Source organism: Panthera onca, chromosome B4 (genome assembly GCF_046562875.1).
Source record: "Panthera onca isolate mPanOnc1 chromosome B4, mPanOnc1 haplotype 2, whole genome shotgun sequence".
Lineage (NCBI taxonomy): Eukaryota > Metazoa > Chordata > Mammalia > Carnivora > Felidae > Panthera > Panthera onca.
The window spans coordinates 132,270,477-132,293,416 of NC_138345.1; the positions used below are offsets into that span (position 1 = coordinate 132,270,477).

The following is a 22,940-nucleotide window of genomic DNA, read 5'->3' on the forward strand; positions in this document are numbered from 1 at the left end:
ACTCTTGATCTCAGGGCCGTGAATTCAAGCCCCACGTTGGGTGTAGAGATTACTTAAATAAATACACTTAAAAAAAAAACCAACACAACGGTACCAAGCTATAGCATGAGAGTTGCCAGAAGGCCAAATGGTTAATAACCGGTATGTGTAGTGAGCCACCAGGATAGATTTCTCAGGGAAGGGACCGTGGCACCTTGGGCTGCATTGTCCCTGAGTCTGGGACACATACAATGAGGAGGTTTGGTATGTGCTGGCATGAAAGTCATTGTTATATAGCACACAAGTTATGTGCTTTTCTGTTCTCTTTCACACTCTGATGATGTCAGGAGGAAGACTTGGTTTGGTCCTGATATATCCTTAATACCTTTCTGATTCTTTTTTTTTTTTTTTTTTTTAATGTGTGTGTATTTTTGAGAGAGAGAGAGAAACAGCACGAGCAACGGGGTGGAGAGAGAGGGAGACACAGAATCCGAAGCAGGCTCCAGGCTCTGAGCTGTCAGCACAGAGCCTGATGCGGGGCTTGAACTCACAAATGGTGAGATCATGATCTGAGCCGAAGTTGGACAGTTAACTGACTGAGCCACCCAGGTGCCCCAGCACCTTTCTGATTCTTGCAAGTCTTCTCCCCCACTTAAAAAAAAAAGTTTATTTATTTTGAAAGAGACCGTGAGGGGGGGAGTGGCAGAGAGAGGGAGAGGAAGAATCCTAATGACGTGCCAGTTCAGAGCCCGACGCAGGGCTCGAACTCATGAACTGGGAGATCACGACATGAGCCGAAATCAAGAGTTGGACGCTTAAGCAACTGAGCCACCCAGGTGCCCCCCCCCCCCGCTTTTTTTTTTTTTTTTTTTAAGTAATCTCTACATGCAACATGGGGCTCAAACTCCCAACCCCTAGATCAAGAATCACATGTTCCACCAACTGAGCTAGTCAGGCATCCTACCCCTGCTTTTTTTTTTTTTTTTTTTTTTTTTTTTTTAAACAGAGAGGGGGCGCCTGGGTGGGTGGCTCAGTTGGTTAAGCGTCCGACTTCGGCTCAGGTCATGATCTCACAGTCCGTGAGTTCAAGCCCGGCGTCGGGCTCTGTGCTGACAGCTCGGAGCCTGTAGCTTGCTTGGGATTCTGTGTCTCCCTCTCTCTGACCCTCCCCTGTTCATGCTCTGTCTCTGTCTCAAAAATAAATAAACGTTAAAAAAATTTTTTTTAAGCAGAGAGAACAGGGCTCCAGCTCAGAGTCTACAGCAGGCGGTAGGTTCAGCTGGAATCTAATAACCTTGTTTTGTTTTCATTTTTTATTATCTGCAAGATACAGCAAGTAATACTCATTTTCTGCTTATAATAGTGAAAAAGTTTGTGTTCAAAATGAAGTCACTTGAGTAAAAGAAAATGTGACAGTTTATTTTATTTCATTTTATTTTTTAAGCTTATTTATTTATTTTTGAGAGTGAGAGAGGCGCGCGTACAAGCGGGGGAGGGGCACACCGAGAGGGAGACAGAATCCGAAGCCGGCTCCAGGCTCGGAGCTATCAGCACAGAGCCCTACATGGGGCTCAAACCCACCAACCATGAGATGATGACCTGAGCCAAAGTCAGACGTTTAGCCAACTGAGCCACCCAGGCGCCCCAAGAAAATGTGGCAGGTTAAAGAAAAATTACGAAGCAGATTATTTCTTGAAGATAGTGAGCGGATGGTGGAGGTTTGGGAAACACGGGCCTATGGCTCCCGTTGGATTTGAGCAGGGCCTTTGGAGGTGGATGGGGCTGGGAAAGACAGAAAAGGGGAGGCCTTGCCTCACTCACTGTGGATACATTTTAAGATACTTTTGGGTAATCTTTTAATAGCGACCCAAACTCAGGTGGCTAGGAACTTTATGTTTAAAGAGTGCCTGTGTGAAATAAGGAGGACTTTGCTCAGCAAGTTTCGCGTTTATAAACAGTCGATTTGTTCTAAAGTGTGTGCTTGTTTGTGCGACTGTACCTCTGGGGTCAGTAGCCTCTTCATTTGGGGTCCCCAGAATACATCTGGCCCTTCAAGTAGAGCAGACCTCTGGGGGAAGTGTTACTTCCGTCCTGTGTTGGTGCAGACACCCTCCTGCAAGAAGTAGGTTGGCTTCCCACTCCTTTTGTTCTGGTCGCAGGTTTTTCGAGATCACGCAGAACGCTGTGTAGAAGGCCTTGGCTGCACAGGATAGACAGCTGAGTGAGATTGTTAATCTGTGAAAGGGTGAGATTCAAAATTATGTCAACAAGCTGGAAGGCTGAGATGAAAGCAGTAGGATATAATCCCACTAAACTCAGTTTAGGTTGAAAAGAATCCTCTATAGGAGTGCGTGCGGTTGGGGGAGACCGCCTGGATAGAACCGCAGGGGGAAGAGACCGTTATTTTAGTCAACAGCCAGTGGGAATTTTCACGCGGAGGCTCGATGCCAATCTCTTTACGTGTATGAAGGTTCTTGGGTTTTGTGTCTTGATTTTTCTATCCTGCCACCCTTCTGACTTCTTTTGAGTTTTCAAATTAATTCTTTAGGTTTTCCAAATACTATCAACTGCAAATGGAGGGAATTGTACTTCTCCGGTTCTTAAGGCTCTGCCTCTTTTATCTAATTGCGTGAGCTCACGCCTCCAGGTCAGTGTTAGGTACCGGAGGAGGTGGGCATCCTCGCCGTGTTTCTAATCTTAACGAGAATGCCTCTTGTGTCTCCCCCACTCAGTAGATGCTGGCTTTAATACCGACTGGCAGGTTAAGAAAGTGTCCATTGAGTACTGTTTTCTTGAGTGTTATTATCAACGGACGAAGACTCTCCTTAAATAAACAATAGCACTGGAATCCACAGCCATTGACCTGAACACCAGTTGCCAGCTAATGAAATAATATGTGGTTGGTCCTTGAACAACGTGAGTTTGGAGTACAGTGATTTACCTATGTGCGGATTTTTTCTTCGGTAAACATAGTACTATAAATGTATGTTCTTTTCCTTATGATTTTCTTTTTTTATTTATTTTTAAATTTTTAACATGTTTTTGTTTGTTTGTTTGTTTGTTTATTTATTTATTTATTTATTTAAGACAGAGAGTGCACAAGCAGGGGAGGGGCAGAGAGAGAGGGAGAGAGAAATCCCAAGCAGGCTCTCTGCTTTCAGTGCAGAGCCGGATACGGGGCTCGAACTCACGAACCGTGAGATTGTGACCTGAGCCGAAACCAAGAGTCAGACGCTTAACCAGCTGAACCACCCAGGCTCCCCTCCTTATGATTTTCTTAGTGTTTTCTTTTTTCCAGCTTACTTGATTGTAAGAAGTCAGTACACAATACATGTAACATACAAAACATGTGTTGATTGTTTATGTCGTTGGTAAGGCTTCCAGTGGAAGGTAGCCTCTATTAATAGTTAAGTTTTGGGGGACTCAAAAGTTACAGACTTTTGACTGCGCGGGAGGTTGGTGCCCCAGCCCCCGCGTTGTTCAAGAGTCAACTATATTTCCAAAATATTACTAGTTCATCATTATGAAAATCACATTTCAAAAAGAGCTCTTGGGGGCACCTGGGAGACTCAGTCGGTCGAGAGTCCGACTTCGGCTCAGGTCACGATCTCACGGTTTATGAGTTTAGTCCCATGTGTGCACTGTGCTGACAGCTCAGAGCCTGAGCCTGCTTCGGAGTCTGTGTCTCCCTCTCTCTCTGTGCCTCCCCCGCTCGTGCTCTGTCTCTCTCTCTCAAAAATAAAATTTAAAAACATGAAAATCATTTTTTCAAAGAAGAGCACTTAACATCATAGAGGTGTCCGGGCACTAGTCTTCAATCCTGTCTGAAGAACCGGGTGCTTGTCAGGAGGTGGACCACCGTCCTGGAGTCTTTCTGATTTGGGACAGCTTGTTACTCCGTGCGAGCTGAGCGTGGCTGCGGTGGCCCGCGCGGTACCAGCCCGCCCCTGAGAGCAGTGTCACGGGCACCCATTGGGCGAGTGAGTTGTTTTTGTGCCTTGAAACACCCAGGTGGCGAGTTCCTCAGTCATCTACTCTAGTTCATTTCCTTCCTTCCTCGAAAGAGCCTCTCATTAGTGTTTGTCAGAGTGTATCTCACAGTGTCAAGTGGGGCCCATACGTTGCTCGGGTAATAGTTACTTTTTGCTGGAAAGTATGAATTTGTTGTAAAGATTCGAGTCCCTGGAAGCCTGTGTCTGACCCTCATGGGAGTTAGGGAATGGCAGAGGGAGTCTCGTGATTGCGGCATCGATGACAGGTTTTGCATCACGGGCGACGCATTTGTATTGTTCGTTTCCTACTAGAGGTCAAGTTCAATCCCTCTTAATCTTATCTTTTTTTAAGTTCATTTATTTATTTTGAGAGTGACAGAGACAGCGCAAGTAGGGGAGGGGCAGAGAGAGAGGGTGAGAGAGAGAATCCCAAGCAGACACGGGGCTCAAACCCAGGAAGCCGTGAGATCGTGACCTGAACCGAAACCCAGAGTCTGATGCTCAACCAACTGAGCCACCCAGGCACCCCGTCTTCATCTCATCTTTAATCACAGATAGGATTCTAGAAAGTATGAATGAACATCTCCTCCTGCATGCTTTGAAACAGCTGTGGCGCTTCGGGGTGCTGAATAGTGGTCTCGACCCATCTTTTCAGGAGGAGGACCTGAGACCCTCCAGACTGGGGAGATGCTTTTGTGCTTAATCTTTTGCTTAGTTTCATTTGAGTTGCAGGCAGGAGACAGACCCTAGAAAAAGATTCTTTGGGAAATTTATTTGCCAAGTTGCCCAACCTCTGTGAGGTCTCTGACAGTGGAGGCATGCTAACCAGACCTAAGACCTAAGCGATAATTGGCAACAAAGCAGTTCGTTGAAAAATAATTAATTCCTTGGCAATGAACTCTTTTCAGTGGCATGGAAGGAAGGCCCTACCCTGTCCCCACCTAGGCACATAGGCACACGCATATATATGAACACGGTAGAAGCCATTTTCCCCTCTGGTCACTGCAGAGGCTATGCTGGCCTTCTTGCATTTACTTAAACCTCACACACTTGTTTTGCTGCCTCAGGGTCTTTGCACATGCCATTTCCTCTGCTTGGAAGGCCCCTTTCCCACTTTCTGAAAGGGCCACTGCTCCGTGATCATTTGGGTCTGGCTCAGAGGTCACCTCTTTAGGGAGGCCTCTTCTTTTTTTTTTAATGTTTATTTATTTATTTTGAGAGAGAGTGAGCAGGGGAGGGGCAGAGAGAGAGAGAGAAACCCAAGCAGGCTCCACCCTATCAGAGCAGAGCCAATGTGGGGCTCGATCTCATGAACCGTGAGATCATGACCTTAACCGAAATCAAGAGTCAGATGCCCAACTGACTGAGCCACCCAGGGGCCCCTGGAGAGGCCTCTTCTGACCATTTCATCTAAAAGCCCTCACCATCACTCTCTGTACCCTTACCCTAATTATTTTTTCCGTGGCTCGTATCTCTGTCTGAAATATTTTATAGTATGTATCGTATTGTAATATTGTATTGTAATATATATAATATTTATTATATTAGCATGTTGGAAGTTTCTTTGTCCCTAGAAAGGAGGCTTCAAACAAGGACCCTCAATTATGTCCTGCACTGTGGCCCCAGTGCCTAGAATGATGTCAGCCTTGTATAAATGCCCAGTAGATGTTTATTGAATACATGTTGGTATTAATTGAATACACTATGATTGCATAATGTCATATGTGGAGTCCAAAGACCTAATTAATTTCACATTTATGTGAAGAGAGACATTTGTGTCACTCTCAAATGAGACAGGTGGAGATTGCAGCTAGAAACAATTTGTGTTACCGTGACAATTTTTCTTCCCGTGTGTCACTTGACCTAAAAGTGCTGAGTGCCTGGTGTCGTCAGGAGCTGAACAGAATTTCAGCTCTTGCTGTTTCTTTTCTTTGGCTAGGTTTTGGTCACATTTTTTGTTTTCAAGTGGCTTTTCAGCCCTTGCGGTGAAATTGTGTAGATGTCCTATAAAGAAGACGTAAGTAAATTTAAAGACATACCATGTTGGTGGGTTGCAGAATTCAGCACAGTGAGGATGTCAGATGTCCTAAATTGATCTATAAACAATTCCAGTCAAAATCCCAGCAAGTCTTCCGTGTAGATATAGACAGGCCACTTCTAAAATTTACGTGGGAGGCAAAGGAGCCAGGATCGCTGAAACAGTTTTGACAAAGAATAAAATTAGAGGCAACCCACTACCCGATTTTATAATATAGATTATAAAGAAAATGTAGATTTTATAATATAGACTTATATACAGATTTAAACTCTAGATTTTATAAAGGTATGGTAATCCAGAGCATGGAATCGGTGGAGGGATAGACACATGGATCCATGGAACAGACTAGAGTCCAGAGACAGACCCACACAAGTATGGCCAGTTAATTTTTGAAAGAAGTGCAGAGGTACTTTAATGGAGACAGGGCAGTCTTTTCAAGAAACAGTGTTACAACAATTGGCTATCTGTATGTGCAAAACAAAACCCAAAACCACTTAGACCGAAACTTCCTGGTTTATGCAGAGATTAACCCTAAATGGATCACAAGTCTAAATGTAAAACCGTGAAACTATCTGAAGAAAAACCTAGAAGGTCTCTGGGGCTGGGCAGAATTCTTAAGACACCAGAAGTGTGCGCCGTGAGAGAGAAAGCTGATAAAATGGGCTTCATAAAAACTAAAACCTCTTGCTTTGCAAAAGGTACCAGGAAGTGAATGAAATGACAAACTACAGACTGGGAAGACATACTTGCAAATCACATGTCCAACAAAGGACTTGGTCCAAAGAACACAAAGGGCTCTCAGAACTCAACAAATAACCCAATTAAAAGATTGGCATAATGGGCACCTGGGTGGCTCATCCGGTTCAGCATCTCCCTTGATTTTGGCTCAAGTCATGATCTCATGGTGGACTGAGCCCCACGGCAGGCCCTGCGCTGGGCATGGAACCTGCTCGAGATTCTCTCTCCCTCTCTCTCTGCCCCTCCCCCACTAGCACTTGCTCTCTCTAAAAACCAAACAAAAAAAGACTTACAACAGACTCTTCTCCAGAGTTGTGTGGATGGCAAATTAGCACATGAAAAAAATGCTCAACACCGTCATTAGCCATTAGGGAAATGCAAATCAAAGGCGCGATGGGATCGGCTGCACACTTCTCAGAATGTCTGCATTTAATAGGACCACGGCGGGGCGAGGGTGTGGAGCCCCTGGAACTCTCGCCCGTTACCGGTGGGAATGCAGATGGTACACCGCTTTGGGAAACAGATTGGCAGCTTCTTACAAAATTAAACCGCAGTCTCATCCCTACTCCAGAGACGTGAAATGTTATGTTCACACCAAAACCTGCCCGTGAACGTTTATGCCAGCTCTCTTCATAATTGCCGAAAACTGGAAATAGCCCAGATGCCCTTCAGGGGATGAGTGGACAGGCTTCTGCATCCATCTGACGGGAGGCTCTCTGCGATGAAGGGACAGACTTGCCGCCCGCAGTGACTTGGTGGGGGGGGTGGGATGGGGGTTGGTCTCCAAGGCATCATGCGGAGTGAGGGGAACCGGTCTTAAAAGGTTATGCCTTACAAGACCTAGAGTGTGGTGGTGGTGGGCATCGGCGGCTGGGGAAGTGAGGGGAGTTTGTGTTTAGTGGGGACAGGGTTTCAGATTTACAAAAGGAGGGAAAGAGCTATGGGGACGGATGGCAGGGCTGGCCGCCCAACACCGAATGTATTTAGTACCACCGGACTGTACGTTCAAAAACGGTTAAGATGGTGAATTTTATTATGTGTGTTTCATCACAATAAAAAGAAAAAAAGCCGCGTACTGCATAATTTCACCTAGGAGATTCTTGAAAAGACAGCGAACGTAGTGATTGAGCACAAGTCTACTTGTTGGGCGTTAGGGGAGGGGTGGCTACGAAGGGGCAACACACGGGTACGTTTTGGGATGATGGGGCTCTTCCCAGATCTTGTGGCGGCACTCACACAAAACACGTGTGAAAACTCATAGACCGGCATGCCAAAAAAAGGTCCATTTTACTATATGTTAATTTAAAAATAAAAATAAACTCCTGCACCCTGCAGAAGCTGCTCCAGGGTGCAGGACAGAACGAACCCGCTAGAATAAATGCAGCATCGAAGCAATTTTAAAAAGCCATAAAGGCACTCACTGTCAGTATGTAAATAAACAGAAGATAAAATTTGCCACAAAAGCTAACCACAGGCCATTTGCATATCTGATTGCAAGAGCCTGCTGAAGTGGTTTTCACATCCTTTTTTGAAGACTTACTACGACCTTACAAGAAATTGTGCACAGGATACGTGCCTGTTGAATATTTCAGTACAGCGTTCCGTTCGATCCAAGTGTTACCCTCTTTGCAGTTGACCTTCGGCGCTCCCCATCATTTCCAGGCCGGGTGGTCCTGGGAAGGCTCTTGGGAACCAGGCACAGCTCTCAGATAGGAGCCTGGTATGGGGAGGCTTTCAGTGAGAAGAATGGCGCATACCTGGGCCTTGTGTCAGAGCCGTTTCTGGGACTTCGGAGTGCACTCCTAGGAGATTTCGGAAATTCAGAATCTGTGTTTGGGCTGGGCCTGGACAGCTCTGCATAAGTGCACACGCGTGTATGTGAGGTTTAAAGCCGGACTGCCTGTTTTGAGATCCAAGGGGTAGAAAGGCAGTCAGATGCTGGCAGGCAGGAGTAGGGGAGCCAGGTGTAGGAGGAGTGCATGAGAAGGGCTGTCAGCCGAGCCAGAGCAGTGGCAGCGGGAGGGGGTCTTCCTGAAGGAAGACTTCCTGGAGGTGGTGACTCCTGAGCCAGAGTTCTGAAGGACATGGAGAATTGCTAGACAAGGATAAGGAGTATATTCTTGCAGAGGGAAAAGAGTGAGGTGCTGCAGGCACTTGTACCGGGAGAGAGGGATGTGGCACGGAGCAGATGTGAGAGGGTGCCAGAGCAGAGCAGGGACCGAGGGGAGAGATGCCAAGGGCATGGCGTATGACTGAAGCTGGCTTGTAAAGGCAGTTTCTCAAGCGCCGTCGGGCCTCCCGAATCGGCCACCTGGGAGGAGCTGCCTGCGACGCAGGTATCCCGGGCCCCACCAGGACCAGACATTCTGGGGGTTGGGCCTGGAAATCTCCAGTTTTAACTGGTGCCCAAGGGGTTGGAGTCAGAGCCACGGCAGGGAGCGGTGGGGAGCCACCAAAGAGCTTTCTCCCAAGAGACTGCTTCTTTTGTGTGTCTCGCTCGTGTTTCGTAACACAGCTCGTGCTTAGAAACCACTGCTGAGCCTAGAATTTGGGAACTCTAGTTTTTTCCAGGTTTCCTGGGGAACGGCATTGTGGACTACCCATAAAAACATGCAAACCCTTCTGCAGGTGTTTGTTCATCCAAGCGCTGTTTTCCGGAAGGAAGCAGAACCGTCTGTGGGGCTCTGGGGCTGCTATGTTCCTGTTGGGGAAGAGAAAGAAGGTGAGGTGGGGTCCGTCCTCATGAAGGAGGTGACACTTTCTGGTTTCCTGGTGTCCTCAGGAGCAGCAGCCAAGCTGGACAGACGACCTGCCGCTCTGCCACCTCTCTGGGGTTGGTTCAGCCTCCAACCGCAGCTACTCTGCTGATGGCAAGGGCACCGAGAGCCACCCACCGGAGGACAGCTGGCTCAAGTTCAGGTGAGCCTTGCCGGCAGTGCCCTCCTGAGCCTCAGAGGCAAGTTTGCACCCGTCCCGAGTGGTGCTTGCCACTGAGCTGTGACCCACGGAGGGGCATCTCCTGCTGTCCCTTGCACTTCTGGACCTCAGGCCGACCGAGGGCCTGCTACAGTGGTGTCAGGGAGTGTCCTGGAAGGCCATGCCGGGGTGGAATGATGGTCAGAGTGGGGGAACCCCGGTGGGCATCTGAAGCCACCGCCGCTGTATCTCTGGTCTCCCCCAGTCCTTTCCCTCCTCCCCTCCACTTGGGAACCGGCGTCCCTCTTCTGCGAGCCCCCCGTCTCAAGCCGCTCCCCTTCTCTCTCAGGAGTGAGAACAACTGCTTCCTGTACGGGGTCTTCAACGGCTATGACGGCACCCGGGTGACCAGCTTCGTGGCCCAGCGGCTGTCTGCAGAGCTCCTGCTGGGCCAGCTCAGCGCGGAGCACACCGAGGCGGACGTGCGGCGTGTGCTGCTGCAGGTAGCGGGGGTCAGGCTGGCCGACCGTGACCCCGGCCGGTCGGCTCCCCCGGGAGCTCAGCCCTGCGACCGCAAAGTGCGGGGTCAGCCGGGGTTGGTCTGAAGACGCTGCCGGCACCTTCTCTCCCGCAGAGCAGCGGTGGGAGCCTCTCCCGGCAGCCGGGTGTGAGGAGAGCGGTGGCCACGGGGCTTAGCATTTCAAGTGGCAGGTGCCCCAGGCAGCGAGGAAGTCCACGTAGGAGCCGTTTACTGCCCGGGAAGTTAAGGAGCGAGGATTCTCAAAGTCCACCGTGGCATCCAGTAATGCCAGAGGCCTGTGGCCGAAATGAAAATTCACCGGATGCCCTGTCGGGCAGTAAAATGAGATCCTTGCTCTGAGGATCCGAGTCCGTGGTGTTGGGAGGCCTGAATGGGAGCGGGGTGTACTCAGAAAAGCAAGACAGGGAGGCTCCTACCCGCAGAGGCGTTCGGGGTGGGTGTAGCAGGCAGTAAACCAGTGCGAGTATCACACAAGTCGTAGTGAAGTGGGTAGTGGGGACGGAGGGAGGGAGCCGCCCAGTGAATTCAACCTGCCGGCAGCTAAGAGGCTCGTCCCCTCCCGGCACCAAAGAACGGCAGTTTCCAGCGTTTGGTTTGGGGACGTCATCTGCGATTCAAAGCGGTGCGTTTTGTGAGAGGCGCCCCCAGAGCAGGACAGCCCTGCGCCCAGCGCACCCAGGCCATTGTGGCGGTAGCTACCCCGTGATCCAAGGAGACAGAGGACCTTTGGGGACCATTAGGCCGAGGAGTAAAGAGTGAAGAAGCGGTAACTAAGAAAGGCTGGCGCGGTGGAGCTGAGGACTGATTGCGGGGGGCTGAGGGGTGGGTGGAGCCGGTCGAGAGCCCCAAGTGTATGGTGACTGGGATTCGGGCGAGGGAAAACACCTCGAGGTAGCATTCGTGTTGAAGTGCGAAAGGCTTTGATTGCCCCGGTACCCTCCACACGGAGCACCCCAGACGGGATGTGAAAATCATCCCCCCGCCGTCGGCCTGACCGGACCGCGAGCCTGTCAGCAGCTGCCCGGGAGTCAGCAGAGACACGGACAAGACGCCGGCCACGGGCAGCAGTGCTCTACACAGCCAACTGTGCTGCCGCGAGCCCAGCGAGCTGAGCTGGCCCCGCCCTGCCACGGACGGTGGCGGCGCTGCCGTGCACGGAGCAGCCAGCTCTTGGCGGCGGCTAGCCCGGCCTGCTAGAGGCCCAGGCGGGGCTGGGGGCGCCTCCGTCACCACTTCCTCACGGCCCGTGGGCAGGGGGCCGAGGACCTCGGAAGCCATGTCCTCCTGCCCTCTGGAAAGACCCGCCTCCGCAGAGTCGGCCCCTTCCTGGGGGTGCCCTGTCCGCTTTCGGGAATGGGCCTCTGTGGCTGTGCGGAGCCACGTGGGGAGCCGTCCCTTACCCGCGATCTGATCAGAAGCGTGAGGGTGGCAGCTCCGGTCGGCGAGGGCCCCTATTTCTAGCAAAGCCCGTTAAGGAGCCAGACTGCGATGTTCTGGGGGCTGAAGCGGGTGGCTGTGGAGTGCAGCCTTCCAGTCTGGAAGCCCGTGGGCAGCCAGGGGGAGCCGCGGTTTGGCCGTAGTCCTGGGACGCGTGGTCCGTGGCGGCCAGCGCTTCCACCTGGAGGAAGGAGCTGGCGGGCCTGATGAGTTGACCTCTGTGCCAGCTACAGAGCTTGCTGTCGGGCTCCTCCCCACTGAAGCGTGGGGGCTCCGTGTGTGGCTGCGGAGAGGGTAGTGGCAAGCGAGGTATGCGTCCGCAGTGCGAAGGCCGTGGCGGGCTTGCCGCAGCATGGTGGGGGCTGAAGCGTTGACAGTTAGTGTTTAACCTCAAGTGGAGTTTCCCGGCCTTCAGAGGACCAATTGAGGCCCAGAAATTTAACACTTGTGAGCGGCCCTTGAATCTTATGTGGGGCGATAGCCCAACCTCTGTGCTGCAGGTGGGTCACATCCAATGGAGGTCGAATGCTTTCCGTAGCCTGCCTGATACGCCTTGTAATGTAAAGGGTGCCCCTCGCTGATGTTTAGAGGGGTTCCCAGAAGGCGTCGACAAGAGCAGTAAAATTTCTCTTTTACGTGTCCCAGTGGGTAATCAGAGAAGTATACGGGTAATTGTCCCCTGGAGGAGGGACAGGCTCCAGGAGACTGCTGGGTTCCTGGGCAGGGGCCTTGTAGCCGCCTCTCTCAGAAGTCAGGGTACAGGACCCAGATCCTGCTGCCGGGGCTGGGCCATGCCAAGAGGTGACGGCGTCTGCGGCACCTGAGCAGAGGCCTCTAACTTGGGTCCTGGCTGTCCCGAGAGGAAGTCATCAGGGTCCCTGATCTCCAGAGCTGCCAATATGGAGAGGCACGTGGGTCATCTTGTACGGGAGGGAGCCGCGTTGCAGGCCGCCCCTCAGTGGAGACCTAAAAGGGGCCCAGAAGTCCCTGTATCCCCTAGGGCCCCTCCGTTGGGTTCCTGGCTGTGGGAGGAGTGGGGCCTGTTCACCTTTACCGGCAAACGAGATTTGGGCTTCAGAAAAATTCTTTTTCGTGTCTAGCTACGGCATTGGTACCACCTAATGCCTGTGGTACTGTATCTGACGTTTCTATAAGTTGTAACAGCATGGCCTTTTGGGGGGGGGGGCTTACCCTTTAAGTAAAACTCTTGAGATTCTGGCCCCCGGGGTGCCTCCTCTGGGTTGGACACGGTCAGGGAGTGTGGAAACGTACCACTTAGCAAAATGACGGACCCTCTGACCCATCCCGGTTTCTGGCTGAGAGGAGGTGTCTCATCCAGGGTTGTCCGCCTACGGTGAGCCTGAACTCTGATGTCAACGGAGGGATGGGCCCAGTGCCAAAATCTGAGTCAGGACACGGGACCTTCTTTCTCCTTATCTCCAAGGGCTCTGCAAGCTTGCGGGGATCTCTTCCTCAGAGCCCACCCCCTTTTTTATTTTGTCTGTCTCCTGCCCTTGTGGCCTGACACATTTGGCCCCCTTGCTGTGGTGACAAGTCCAGGGGTCCTCTAGGGTGTCCCTGATAAAATGGGTCCTCAATACCCTGGGTTTTTTGATTTTGTTTTTGTGTTTTTAACGAAGTATGAATTGTAGAGTCTTGGGCCACCCAGCCAACTGGCGCATCTCAGCCGCCGCAAACAGCAGGTGGGAGCCTGTTCCAAAGTCCCAGAAGAGCCAATCAGCACCCTTCTCCTCCCCACTTCGGGCACATTTTTCTAGAAAACCTTGCACTGCTAGCGTGGTATAGTCCCCTGTCTCCATTTCTGGTTCACACTGGTCGTTGTTGGACATCTCAGTTCGACGGACGGTAGCAGGGAACGCCTGGGATGGGGGCTGCTGCGTCCTGCCCTAGGGTGCCCCGGTATATCTCCCGGGAGTTAGGTCCACCTCAACCAGCGCAGCGCTCACCAGTGCCTTTGGGAGAGTCCCCCGGCCCCGGGAATGTAGCAAGAGCAGTTGGGTGCAATATGCCACTGTGCCCAGTAAGGCCCAAGCCACGTGAGCGGGGTTCTTACAAGAGTCTAGTCGATTTTCAACCTCCTTTGGGGACTTGGGAGGAGCTGGTACCGTGTGCTCGGGGGCCCTGCTTTTAGCGAGGGTGCGTTTTGCTCTACCAGGCCAGGGGTGGGACTGCCAGTATCTCGTGGGGTTAGGGGACGATCTGCGACAGCGGCAGGGAAGGCAGCAACACCGGAGGCGCTGGCCCGGGGTGCCGGGATGCCCCTGGTGGAGTTGCCTCTGTCACGGGTTGGGGCCGGCTGCCCAAGCTTAACACCCAGCCCCAACCACCAGCACAGTGGCCCTAGCTGCCAACCTCCCTTTCCAGCACTAACCTAGGGGAACTCTCTTTGGCTTCCAGGGCCATACGGCCTGCGGCCCTGCTGGGAAAGAGGCAGAGTCCTTCCGTCCTAGTTAGCTCACTGTGGCTCAGCTTTCGCGTGCGATCGTAACCAGTCACCTCCAGACCAGACACCCAGTGGGGTCTCATTTAGAGACTAATGGGAAACACAGCCACCTCAGATTGGGGCCTGCCGGTCGGCCGCTGCAGGGGAGTCCGATCTTTTACAGCGTAACAACTTAGGGTGGGGATTTGTGGCAACACCCAGAGGCAGTGCCAAGCAACGCCACGGACTGCCAGCAAGCAGTGCTTCCTTCCCAGAGAGCCCTGTCCGTCCGGGAGAGGAAGTTTGTGAGCCATTCACAGCCCCGAGGCATCGTACAGGGTACAGACTGCAGGGCACCTGGGAGGCTCAGTTGGGTGAGCGGCCGGCTCTTGATTTCAGCTCAGGCCACGATCCCAGGGTTGTGGGATGGAGCCCAGCATTGGGCTCTGTGCTGAGCATGGAGCCTGCTTAAGATTCATTCTCTCTCTCTCAAATTAAATTAAAAAAAAAAAAAAAAAAAAAAAAAAAAAAGGAGTTCCTATCCTTGTCACCAATGGTATTGAGAAGCCAGAGCTGGGATATTGAATTAAGATTACGTAGATTATAACCTGATGACACGGGGTCAGCAGGTAGCTCCCTCAGCATCCAAGCACATGTCCCCTCTGGGGATGTGAGACCCGTGGGGGCTGTTTTGATTGAAGGCACAGCCTCAGTACCGCCCCAGAAAGGTAGTGTCACAGATTTATTATTACTTACAGATCCTGAAGCAAGGGGGCACCCCTGGCCTGGGGAGGAGGACAGTCCTCCCTCCTGAGTCCAGAGCCAGTGGGAGATAAAGAGCAGGGTAGCGGGGCGCCTGGGTGGCTCGGTCGGTTAAGCGTCCGACTTCGGCTCAGGTCATGATCTCACGGTGCGTGGGTTCGAGCCCCGCGTCGGGCTCTGAGCTGACAGCTCAGAGCCTGGAGCCTGTTTCAGATTCTGTGTCTCCCTCTCTCTGTGACCCTCCCCCGTTCATGTTCTGTCTCTGTCTCAAAAATAAGTAAATGTTAAAAAAAAAAATTTAAAAAAAAGAGCAGGGTAGCAAGCACCTATTACTTCCAGGTTGGTCGCGGTGGAGCTCACTACTTTTTGTAGCCTTAATTCTAAGTGGTTATTTTAAAAGGTGCTGCCAGGAGCAGCGACGCGGGAACTTACGGTGGGGATCCTAAGCTCAGACCCTTATCTTGGTGTCCAGACTCTGGTTACGAGCAGGGTTATCACACTGTCAGACGCCTAGGCAGCAACTCAGAAAGACAAAGTTGTTTTATGAGAACAGAGGCTCCCCACCTTCCCAGAGCGCAGGACCGGGCAGCCAGCCAGCTGCGGTCCTTCCCCTTGACCTGCAGGGTGGGCTGTGGAGGAGATGCTTCTGGGGGAGGGGCGTTAGGGATGCAGCCTCAGACCCACGGGTGCAGTGGGCGGGGGCTGAGCTCGGGCGGAAAGAGGGTAACCGAGGGCGATCCCGTTCCTCCAGGTGAGGCTCGGGTGCTTAGTCTCTGGTGGCTGCCGGCACCGCTGGGCCCTGCTCCTCATGGGTGCTCATTGGCCGGTTCTGGTTTCTGTGGGCCGTTCTGGAGCTCTTGTTCCTGGCACCTCTTGTTGGAAGCTCGTCCAGAGGCACTTACTTTAAGATGAGAAGGATGGATTCCTGTTCCTCGAAAACTGTTCTCGGCCGTTTTCCAGCATCAGCACCTGGGCCAGAGGCCTCCGTGGCCTCAGGGCCCCGCGCCAGTGACTCTGGCTGCACCCTCCCCCGCTCAAAGGCAGCCGTGTGACCGGCGTCGAGGGACTGGCAGGACGCAGTAGCGATACTAGGTGGCACTGATCTAGACTTACTCTGAGCCGGGGTTTGGGGGCACAGGGTGGATTGTCTCCGTCACCTTCAGAGTAGCGCTTGCCTCCCACGTGGATGAGGAGGTGGAGACTGCCCAGCGGGCGGGTGGCGGACGTGGGCTTCACCCCCGGTGACCGGACTCCCAGCCTTGCTGGTAACTCCTGCGCCGCCTCCTGCCTCTCTGGTCTCCACGGTGCCACCTTAGCAGCGACCAGCCCCATGGAGCTGATGTCTCTGCCGGAGGTTGCTCTCTAGGAGACGTAGCCTTGCAGAGCCCCCTGTGAAGCCCGCATCACGTGACCACCTGCAGTTAATACAGAGCTTGTCACTATTAATAGGACGCATTTCAGTATCTGGTGACGGTGGTATTTTGAACTGGCCTGTGCCCTGACACCCCTCCCTGTCCTCTGCCTCCAGGCCTTTGATGTGGTAGAGAGGAGCTTCCTGGAGTCCATCGATGACGCATTGGCTGAGAAGGCCAGCCTCCAGTCCCAGCTGCCAGAGGTAATCCCCCGGCCTGCTCCCCGGCGGGGGGGAGGGGAGCACGCCAAGGCCTGGCTTTGCTAGGAGCAAGGACTTACCTTCCATGTCACTGTCAGGCCACTGACACGACTGGGCCAGAGCAGCAGGATTCAGGGGACTGGGTGACAGACTCGTTCCTGCCTGAGGGACTGGGGGACGATGCGTTCGCAGGGGCCCTTGCAAGAGGCCTCCCTGGCCCATGCAGGCAGCTTCACTCCGGCCCAGCATGGGGCGGGCAGTGAAGAATATGAGGAAAGGCCCTTCCAGTTCAGTCCCCGACCTCACCCTGTGCGTAGCCTCGTCACCCACCCGCTCACATCACCCACCGGCACTTTCAGAACTGACGGCACAAGTCGGGTCATGTCTGGCTTTCCTGCAAGAAGCCTGTCTGGGGCTACAGTGCGGCTTCATCCTGGCCCGGACCTCAGATCCTTGCCTTCGAAGGGAGGGGGTGGCTGGTGAGATGGTCTCCGAGGACCCGGCCTGCTCTGACCCCCTGATGACGGCCTGTAGGGTGTCCCTCAGCACCAGCTGCTTCCTCAGTACCAGAAGATCCTCGAAAGACTCAAGGCACTGGAGAGGGAGATTTCGGGAGGAGCCATGGCTGTTGTGGCGGTCCTTCTCAACAACAGGCTCTATGTCGCCAATGTCGGTGAGCCACCTACCCGTCCCCGGGCGGGGAGTGCTGGGCAAGAGGTAGCCTCAAGGTCTGTGTGTTCTTTGGACTGTCCGCTTCCCAGACACGTAAGCTCTCCAGCCCGCGTCTCCTGAGACTGTTGGATATGTCTCCCTGTTTTTCCGCAGGAGCGTCCCAGTCCCAGCCCGGGGAGCTGGAGGTACCAGCTAGGAGGCAGGCATCCCGGCTTTAGTCCCCGCCCTGCCCCAACTGACTCTGGGCGAGTTGCGCCGCCTCTCTGGGTCGCCTCAGTGGCTTCCTCTTCAGGAAGAGGTTGCCTGGCTCCAGAACACCCACTCGGCATCCCACAAAGGGCGGCGAGACGGGCTGGGTGAGCGGCCACAGGGATATTTGGATTTCATTGTGGACAGAATTAAAAAATGTAAAAAGATAAGCATGTAGCGAACCCCCGTGTGCCCATACCCTGGCCACAGCGATCACCTCCTTGGGGCCAGTCTCATTTCCTCTGCAGCCCTTTGTCCCCACAAACCCCAGACATCATGTCGTTTTCTCTTTGTAGATATTTCAGTATGTCTCCCTAGAGAAAAGGTCTCTTACTAAAATCCTAATCATCCTAGGATGACACTGGAAAAGTTTAACCTAATTCCTTAATATCATCAGCACGCCCTGACTGGTGACTCACCCCAGTGGTCTAAGCCTATTTTCTTTGCTCGTTTCAAGGATTTCCTTGGGTGAGATGCCTGACTTTTCTCTCTCTGCTCAACGTGTCCTGCCCCTCCCTGCACCCAGACTTTGCTCAGCCGCTCAAATTCTGCTGCAGGTACGAACCGTGCCCTTTTATGCAAATCCACGGTGGACGGGCTGCAGGTGACCCAGCTGAACGTGGACCACACCACGGAGAACGAGGACGAGCTCTTCCGCCTCTCTCAGCTGGGTGAGCGAGGGTAGGGCCGACCCCTCCGCGGCTCCCCCTGCGTCCTCTTCCCGTGTCCACGTAGAGAGAGGCGTGAAGGGCTTGCTTGGGCCGTGACCTTGGGGGTGGATCCCAGCTCTGCCCCTTACTAGCTGGTGATACGCAGAATTTCCTAAGTTTTCTGTGCCTCAGTTTCCCCATCTGTGTAATGAGAATCATAGTAACACCTATCTTGGGGCGTTGTGAGGGTCGGGAGTCCGTATGTGTCAAATGTTCGCGAGAGTAGTGAGCGTGCGGTAGGTTCTGTGATCGGCGGAGACTGAAAGGCCAAAGGAGGCCCAGGATTGCAGCCACCTCGGCCTAGCTGCCCCCTCCCCCCAAATTCCCAGGGAGCTCTGCAGCCCAGGCCGCTGAGTGAGGGGGCGTTCTGATGGGGCTGGGCTCCGGGGACCCCGGGGCGCTTCGGGGTAGCCGCTCTCCAGGGCGTCCTGGTGTGACTTCATTCTCTGTTCGCTGGGTCTTCGTTGCCTTGTTTTTGTGGCTGTGTCTGGATCCCCTCCTTTGGGTTTTTCATGACGGACAGGATCTGGGATCCTGTTGTCCTCCCTCTGGCAGGTTTGGATGCAGGAAAGATCAAGCAAGTGGGGGTCATCTGTGGGCAGGAGAGCACCAGGCGCATCGGGGATTACAAGGTCAAGTACGGCTACACTGACATCGACCTACTGAGGTAGGTGGCCCCTCCAGCTGCCCCCCGTTTGTTTGTAAGGCCAGAGGGCCTGGGCAAAAGCAGACTTTAGGCTCTAGGGACAAAACGTAGTTTGAGGTAATTCAGAGCCCAAGAAGACCTTTCTTCCTCCCAGAGATGTTGGCGTGTGGCCCTAAACCCAACGAACCAGGAGTTGGGGTTCTAGCATAGGGTAGCAAGCACCTGTTACTTTCAAGGTGGTTGGGGTGGAGGTCACTGCTTTTGGAAGCCTTAATTCTAAGTGGGTATTTTAAAAGGTGCTGCCAGGAGCAGCAAAGCGGGAACTTACGGTGGGGATCCTAAGCTCAGGCCCTTATCTTGGTGTCCGGACTCTGGTTACAAGCAGGGTTATCACACTGGGTCGTGTTGGGGAGCTGGGTCAAAGCCAAGCGTGGCGACCAATGCCACAGGGCCTGACACAAGAGGCCAGTGTTGGCACGAGCTGCCTGGTGTGGATAGGGACGGACCAAAGACCTGCTGGTCAGTGCTGTCCGTGGCTGGGGCCGGGGCAGAGGTGTGAGACAAATTGGACACAGCCCTCGGAGGACACTGCCCTTGTGGGTGCCACCCAGTGCTCGTAGCAGCAGATGGGCCGCGATGGTGATCGTGGGCCTTCATTGTACCAAGCCTGTGCCCAGCTCTTTACGTGCGTTCTTACTCAGTCCCTACTCAGGTCTCGTGAGCTTGTTGTCCCAAAGCTGTGTTCTTGTGCGGAAATGGTAGCCTGCCTGGTCACAGGGCTAGCAGGGGGCCGAGGCAGGACTCGAACCCAGGCCTCCTGAATCCAGAGCAACGTCCTCAACATTGACTGGGAAAATAGGCTTGTGTGTGAGTGTGTGTGTTGCCATCGCAGTATTTGATGGGGGAGCCATGGGGGAATCATACCAAACACCCTGGCGTCAGAGCCAGGCTCGTCGTGGCCCAGAAGGCAGGGATTAAAACTCCTTACTCTCACCAAATTTAGGCAATTGAGTTTGGAAACTTTTGTCTCTGATTTGTGGGGTTCTGTTTGCTTAATTGGAAGGTACACCTGTAGTTTAGAACCAATTCAAATAGCGCCAAGGGTATACAATGAAAAGTAAGTTTTCCTCCCGCCGCAAGGCCGGACTCCTTCCCCAGAAGCTGCTGGTTTCTTGCGTATCGTGTCCACGTGCACATGTGCGTGTGTGTGTGTGTGTGCGTGCGTGTGTGCGTGCGCATGGACGGGGCAAGCATCCTTTTTAATGTTTATTTTTGAGAGAGAGAGAGAGCGCATGAGCAGGGCAGGAGCAGAGAGACAGGGAGACACAGCACCTGAAGCAGGCTCCAGGCGCTGAGCTGTCAGCACAGAGCCTGACACGGGGCTCGAACTCACAGACTGAGAGATCATGACCTGAGCCGAAGTCGGACGCTTAACCGACTGAGCCACCCAGGCGCCCCGAAAGCATCCTTTTTAAAGCACCCCCAAGTGCTGGCATCTGCTTTCCAGAGCGCCGCACCTCACTTATTCCCTGACGGGGGCCGCTGCTCTGTCCCTGAGGGCGGGGTGTGGGCTGCGGAGTCCCAGAGTGTGGCTGCATCAGCGCTCACCTCACCGGCCCCTACTCATGGGCTCCCAGGACGTTTCCAGACTTTGCTCCTCTGAGTGCTGTTGCCGGGAACCCTTCTGCTTGGCTCCGTGCGCACACGCACGTGTTAGAGTTCTGTGACATTCGCTGACTCTGCCAGCGCCTCCGTTAAGGGTCCCAGTGCGGGAGGGACGTGTACGTGGCATCTGAGTCGGCTGGGATACTTGTTCTGGAGGAGCCCAGGAGGAGTGGGCTTCTGAAAGCGATCCACCCCCTCTCGCCGTCCTCACTGCCACTGCACAGGCTCTGTGGACAGGAGATGTCGACCAGGGTCGGGAGTGGGTGCCCGACCTTCTCTGTCCTGACCCAGCTGCCCCACTCGCTTTCCTGGCCCTCAGAGCTTTTCCTTTAAGACACCCTCAGAAGACAGGTCTTTTTTCCTGGTTTTCTCTTTCCTGTTTCTTTTCCTCTTGTCAGATGTGCGTTTTAGTTTACATTGTGGGTAGATTCTTGCCCTTAGCAGAAAAATGTCCTCTGGGGGCCCTTCTGAGCACAGCTCTCCCCCAACTCTCTTCCTACAGTGCCGCCAAGTCCAAGCCTATCATTGCAGAACCCGAGATCCACGGTGCACAGCCCCTGGAGGGGGTGACCGGCTTCCTGGTGCTGATGTCGGAGGGGCTGTACAAGGCCCTGGAGGCAGCCCACGGGCCTGGGCAGGCCAACCAGGTGAGCCGGGCCCGGGCAGAGCCCTGCCAGCCGGCCCGCAGGGTGGCAAGCTCCCCCGGGGGCCCAGCCAGCCCTTCTGCTTGGCTCCAAAGTGCTTCGGGACCCAGAGCTCTAGCTCTCGAATGCCAGCCCTGGACAGCTTCTCTGCATTCAAAGCCGGGGGGGAGAAAAGGCTCAGAGCTCCAAGAACACCCGTCCCACCCAAAGCTGTGCTTGTTCTGGGCTTGAAGCAGGGTCGGTCCCCACGGCGCTGAGCACAGCCGGAAGGGAAGAGGGAGAGAAGGAAGTGAATGTCCATGGGCAAATTGTTCTGAAGTCTGTCTGGGAAGGGCCCTGGACGGAAGACGAGAGCCCAGAGGGCTGTGGCCTGTGCCTCAGCCTCCCTCGGCCCCCTCCCCTCCCTCCCCTTCCCTCCCCTCTGAGCTGTGCCCCCGGATTATAGTTTGCTTCTCATCTCCGAGATGGGGTGATAACACCTAGCTCTTGGGGATTGTGTTGAGGGCCAGGTGTGATAGGTTCTCCAGCCAGTGGGAGCTGCTTATTTTCGCTGCACTTGGAACACACGTGTCAGATCGTTGTCACTAAAGCATGGCTTTGAGACAGTCACTTCAGGATGGTTTTGCAGGGAGGCTGCCTTTACCTGACCTTGGATAGTAAATTCAGGCTGTGTTTCTCCTTCCATTTGTAATTCCTATAGGAAAGTAATCTTTTCTACTTTGTCCTTTCTAATTAAAAATCACGCGGAAAACTTATGCCTGTCTCCTGATAACCCGTGTTCAAGATTTTTCACCTGTTTTGTCTTATCGTCCCTGCCAGTAGCCTTGTAACACAGGAGGCAGGGGCTCACTGACACATTGAGGCAAGGAACTTGGGGCTCACAGAGTTCAGGGTCTTGCCTGAAGTGACAGCGACAGAGCCGAGCCCACACCGGATGGGGCTCAGTCATTTTCTGTGACCTGCCCCAGCCCCCCTACTTTACTTCTAAGAGACTGTGGCCAGCCATCCCGTAGAGGAGTTTGTGTTTGTGATCTTATTGTCAGTGTGATTTTTTAGTTTTGGTTTTTGCCATAGAATTATCTAGTGGCTTTTGCTGGGTTCTAGAAAAAACTGGATAGTGGATTTCTCTGAGGACACTCTGTATTCTCACTTTCTAGTATAAACGGCATATCGTAGCCTACAGTAAGTTCCAGGAAAGGAAGCTTAGTAATAACGACAATTCATACGGCACTTTTTAGTGGTCTCCAGAATGTCCTCCCATCCATCGTGTTTTTTAATTCCCTTAAAAACGTAGCGAGGTGGACATTAGCCCCCATTGTTTTGGTGTGGAGGCCAATACTCGGAGAAATCACAAGGTCACACCTTTACTAATGAGAAAGTTCCAGCAGAATTATCCTGAATACCTTGAAAAGCTCGGCTTACAGGCTTGACTGGTGGTGACTTCCTTCACCTGTTTGGCTGATGCCCCGTAAGCATCCTGATTAGGCTCTGGAGTTGTGGCCCACAGTCCAGGGGCCCCACCCCACTCCTCACCAGGTTCACCCCCCTCCTCCAGGAGATCGCCGCCATGATCGACACTGAGTTCGCCAAGCAGACTTCCCTGGATGCGGTGGCCCAGGCCGTGGTGGACCGGGTGAAGCGCATCCACGGTGACACCTTTGCCAGTGGCGGGGAGCGTGCCAAGTTCTGCCCCAGGCACGAGGACATGACCTTGCTGGTGAGGAACTTCGGCTACCCACTAGGCGAGATGAGCCAGCCCGCAGCGTCCCCGGCCCCAGGTATGCGCACAGCGTGGACAGGAGGCCGTGGGAGGAAGCCGGCTGGGGCTGTGGGGGGCTTTGCTGCCGGCAGTGGACACGGAGCCAGAGGCCTGGCCTGGCTACAATCCGGGCTCTC

At 53.5% G+C, this 22,940-nt stretch overlaps 1 protein-coding gene across 2 annotated transcripts in view; it reads left to right on the plus strand.

Annotated features, from left to right (window-relative positions):
* TAB1 (TGF-beta activated kinase 1 (MAP3K7) binding protein 1) overlaps positions 1 to 22,940 on the plus strand; it is a 31,876-nt gene that overhangs the window by 4,913 nt on the left and 4,023 nt on the right. For both annotated transcript variants that reach the window (XM_060656298.2, XM_060656300.2), the window contains exons 2-9: positions 9,530 to 9,666; positions 10,013 to 10,166; positions 16,375 to 16,461; positions 16,993 to 17,131; positions 17,937 to 18,050; positions 18,645 to 18,756; positions 20,903 to 21,047; positions 22,600 to 22,822. In XM_060656298.2, the coding sequence (XP_060512281.1) occupies positions 9,530 to 9,666; positions 10,013 to 10,166; positions 16,375 to 16,461; positions 16,993 to 17,131; positions 17,937 to 18,050; positions 18,645 to 18,756; positions 20,903 to 21,047; positions 22,600 to 22,822 (1,111 nt within the window). The remainder of the gene's footprint in view (positions 1 to 9,529; positions 9,667 to 10,012; positions 10,167 to 16,374; positions 16,462 to 16,992; positions 17,132 to 17,936; positions 18,051 to 18,644; positions 18,757 to 20,902; positions 21,048 to 22,599; positions 22,823 to 22,940) is intronic.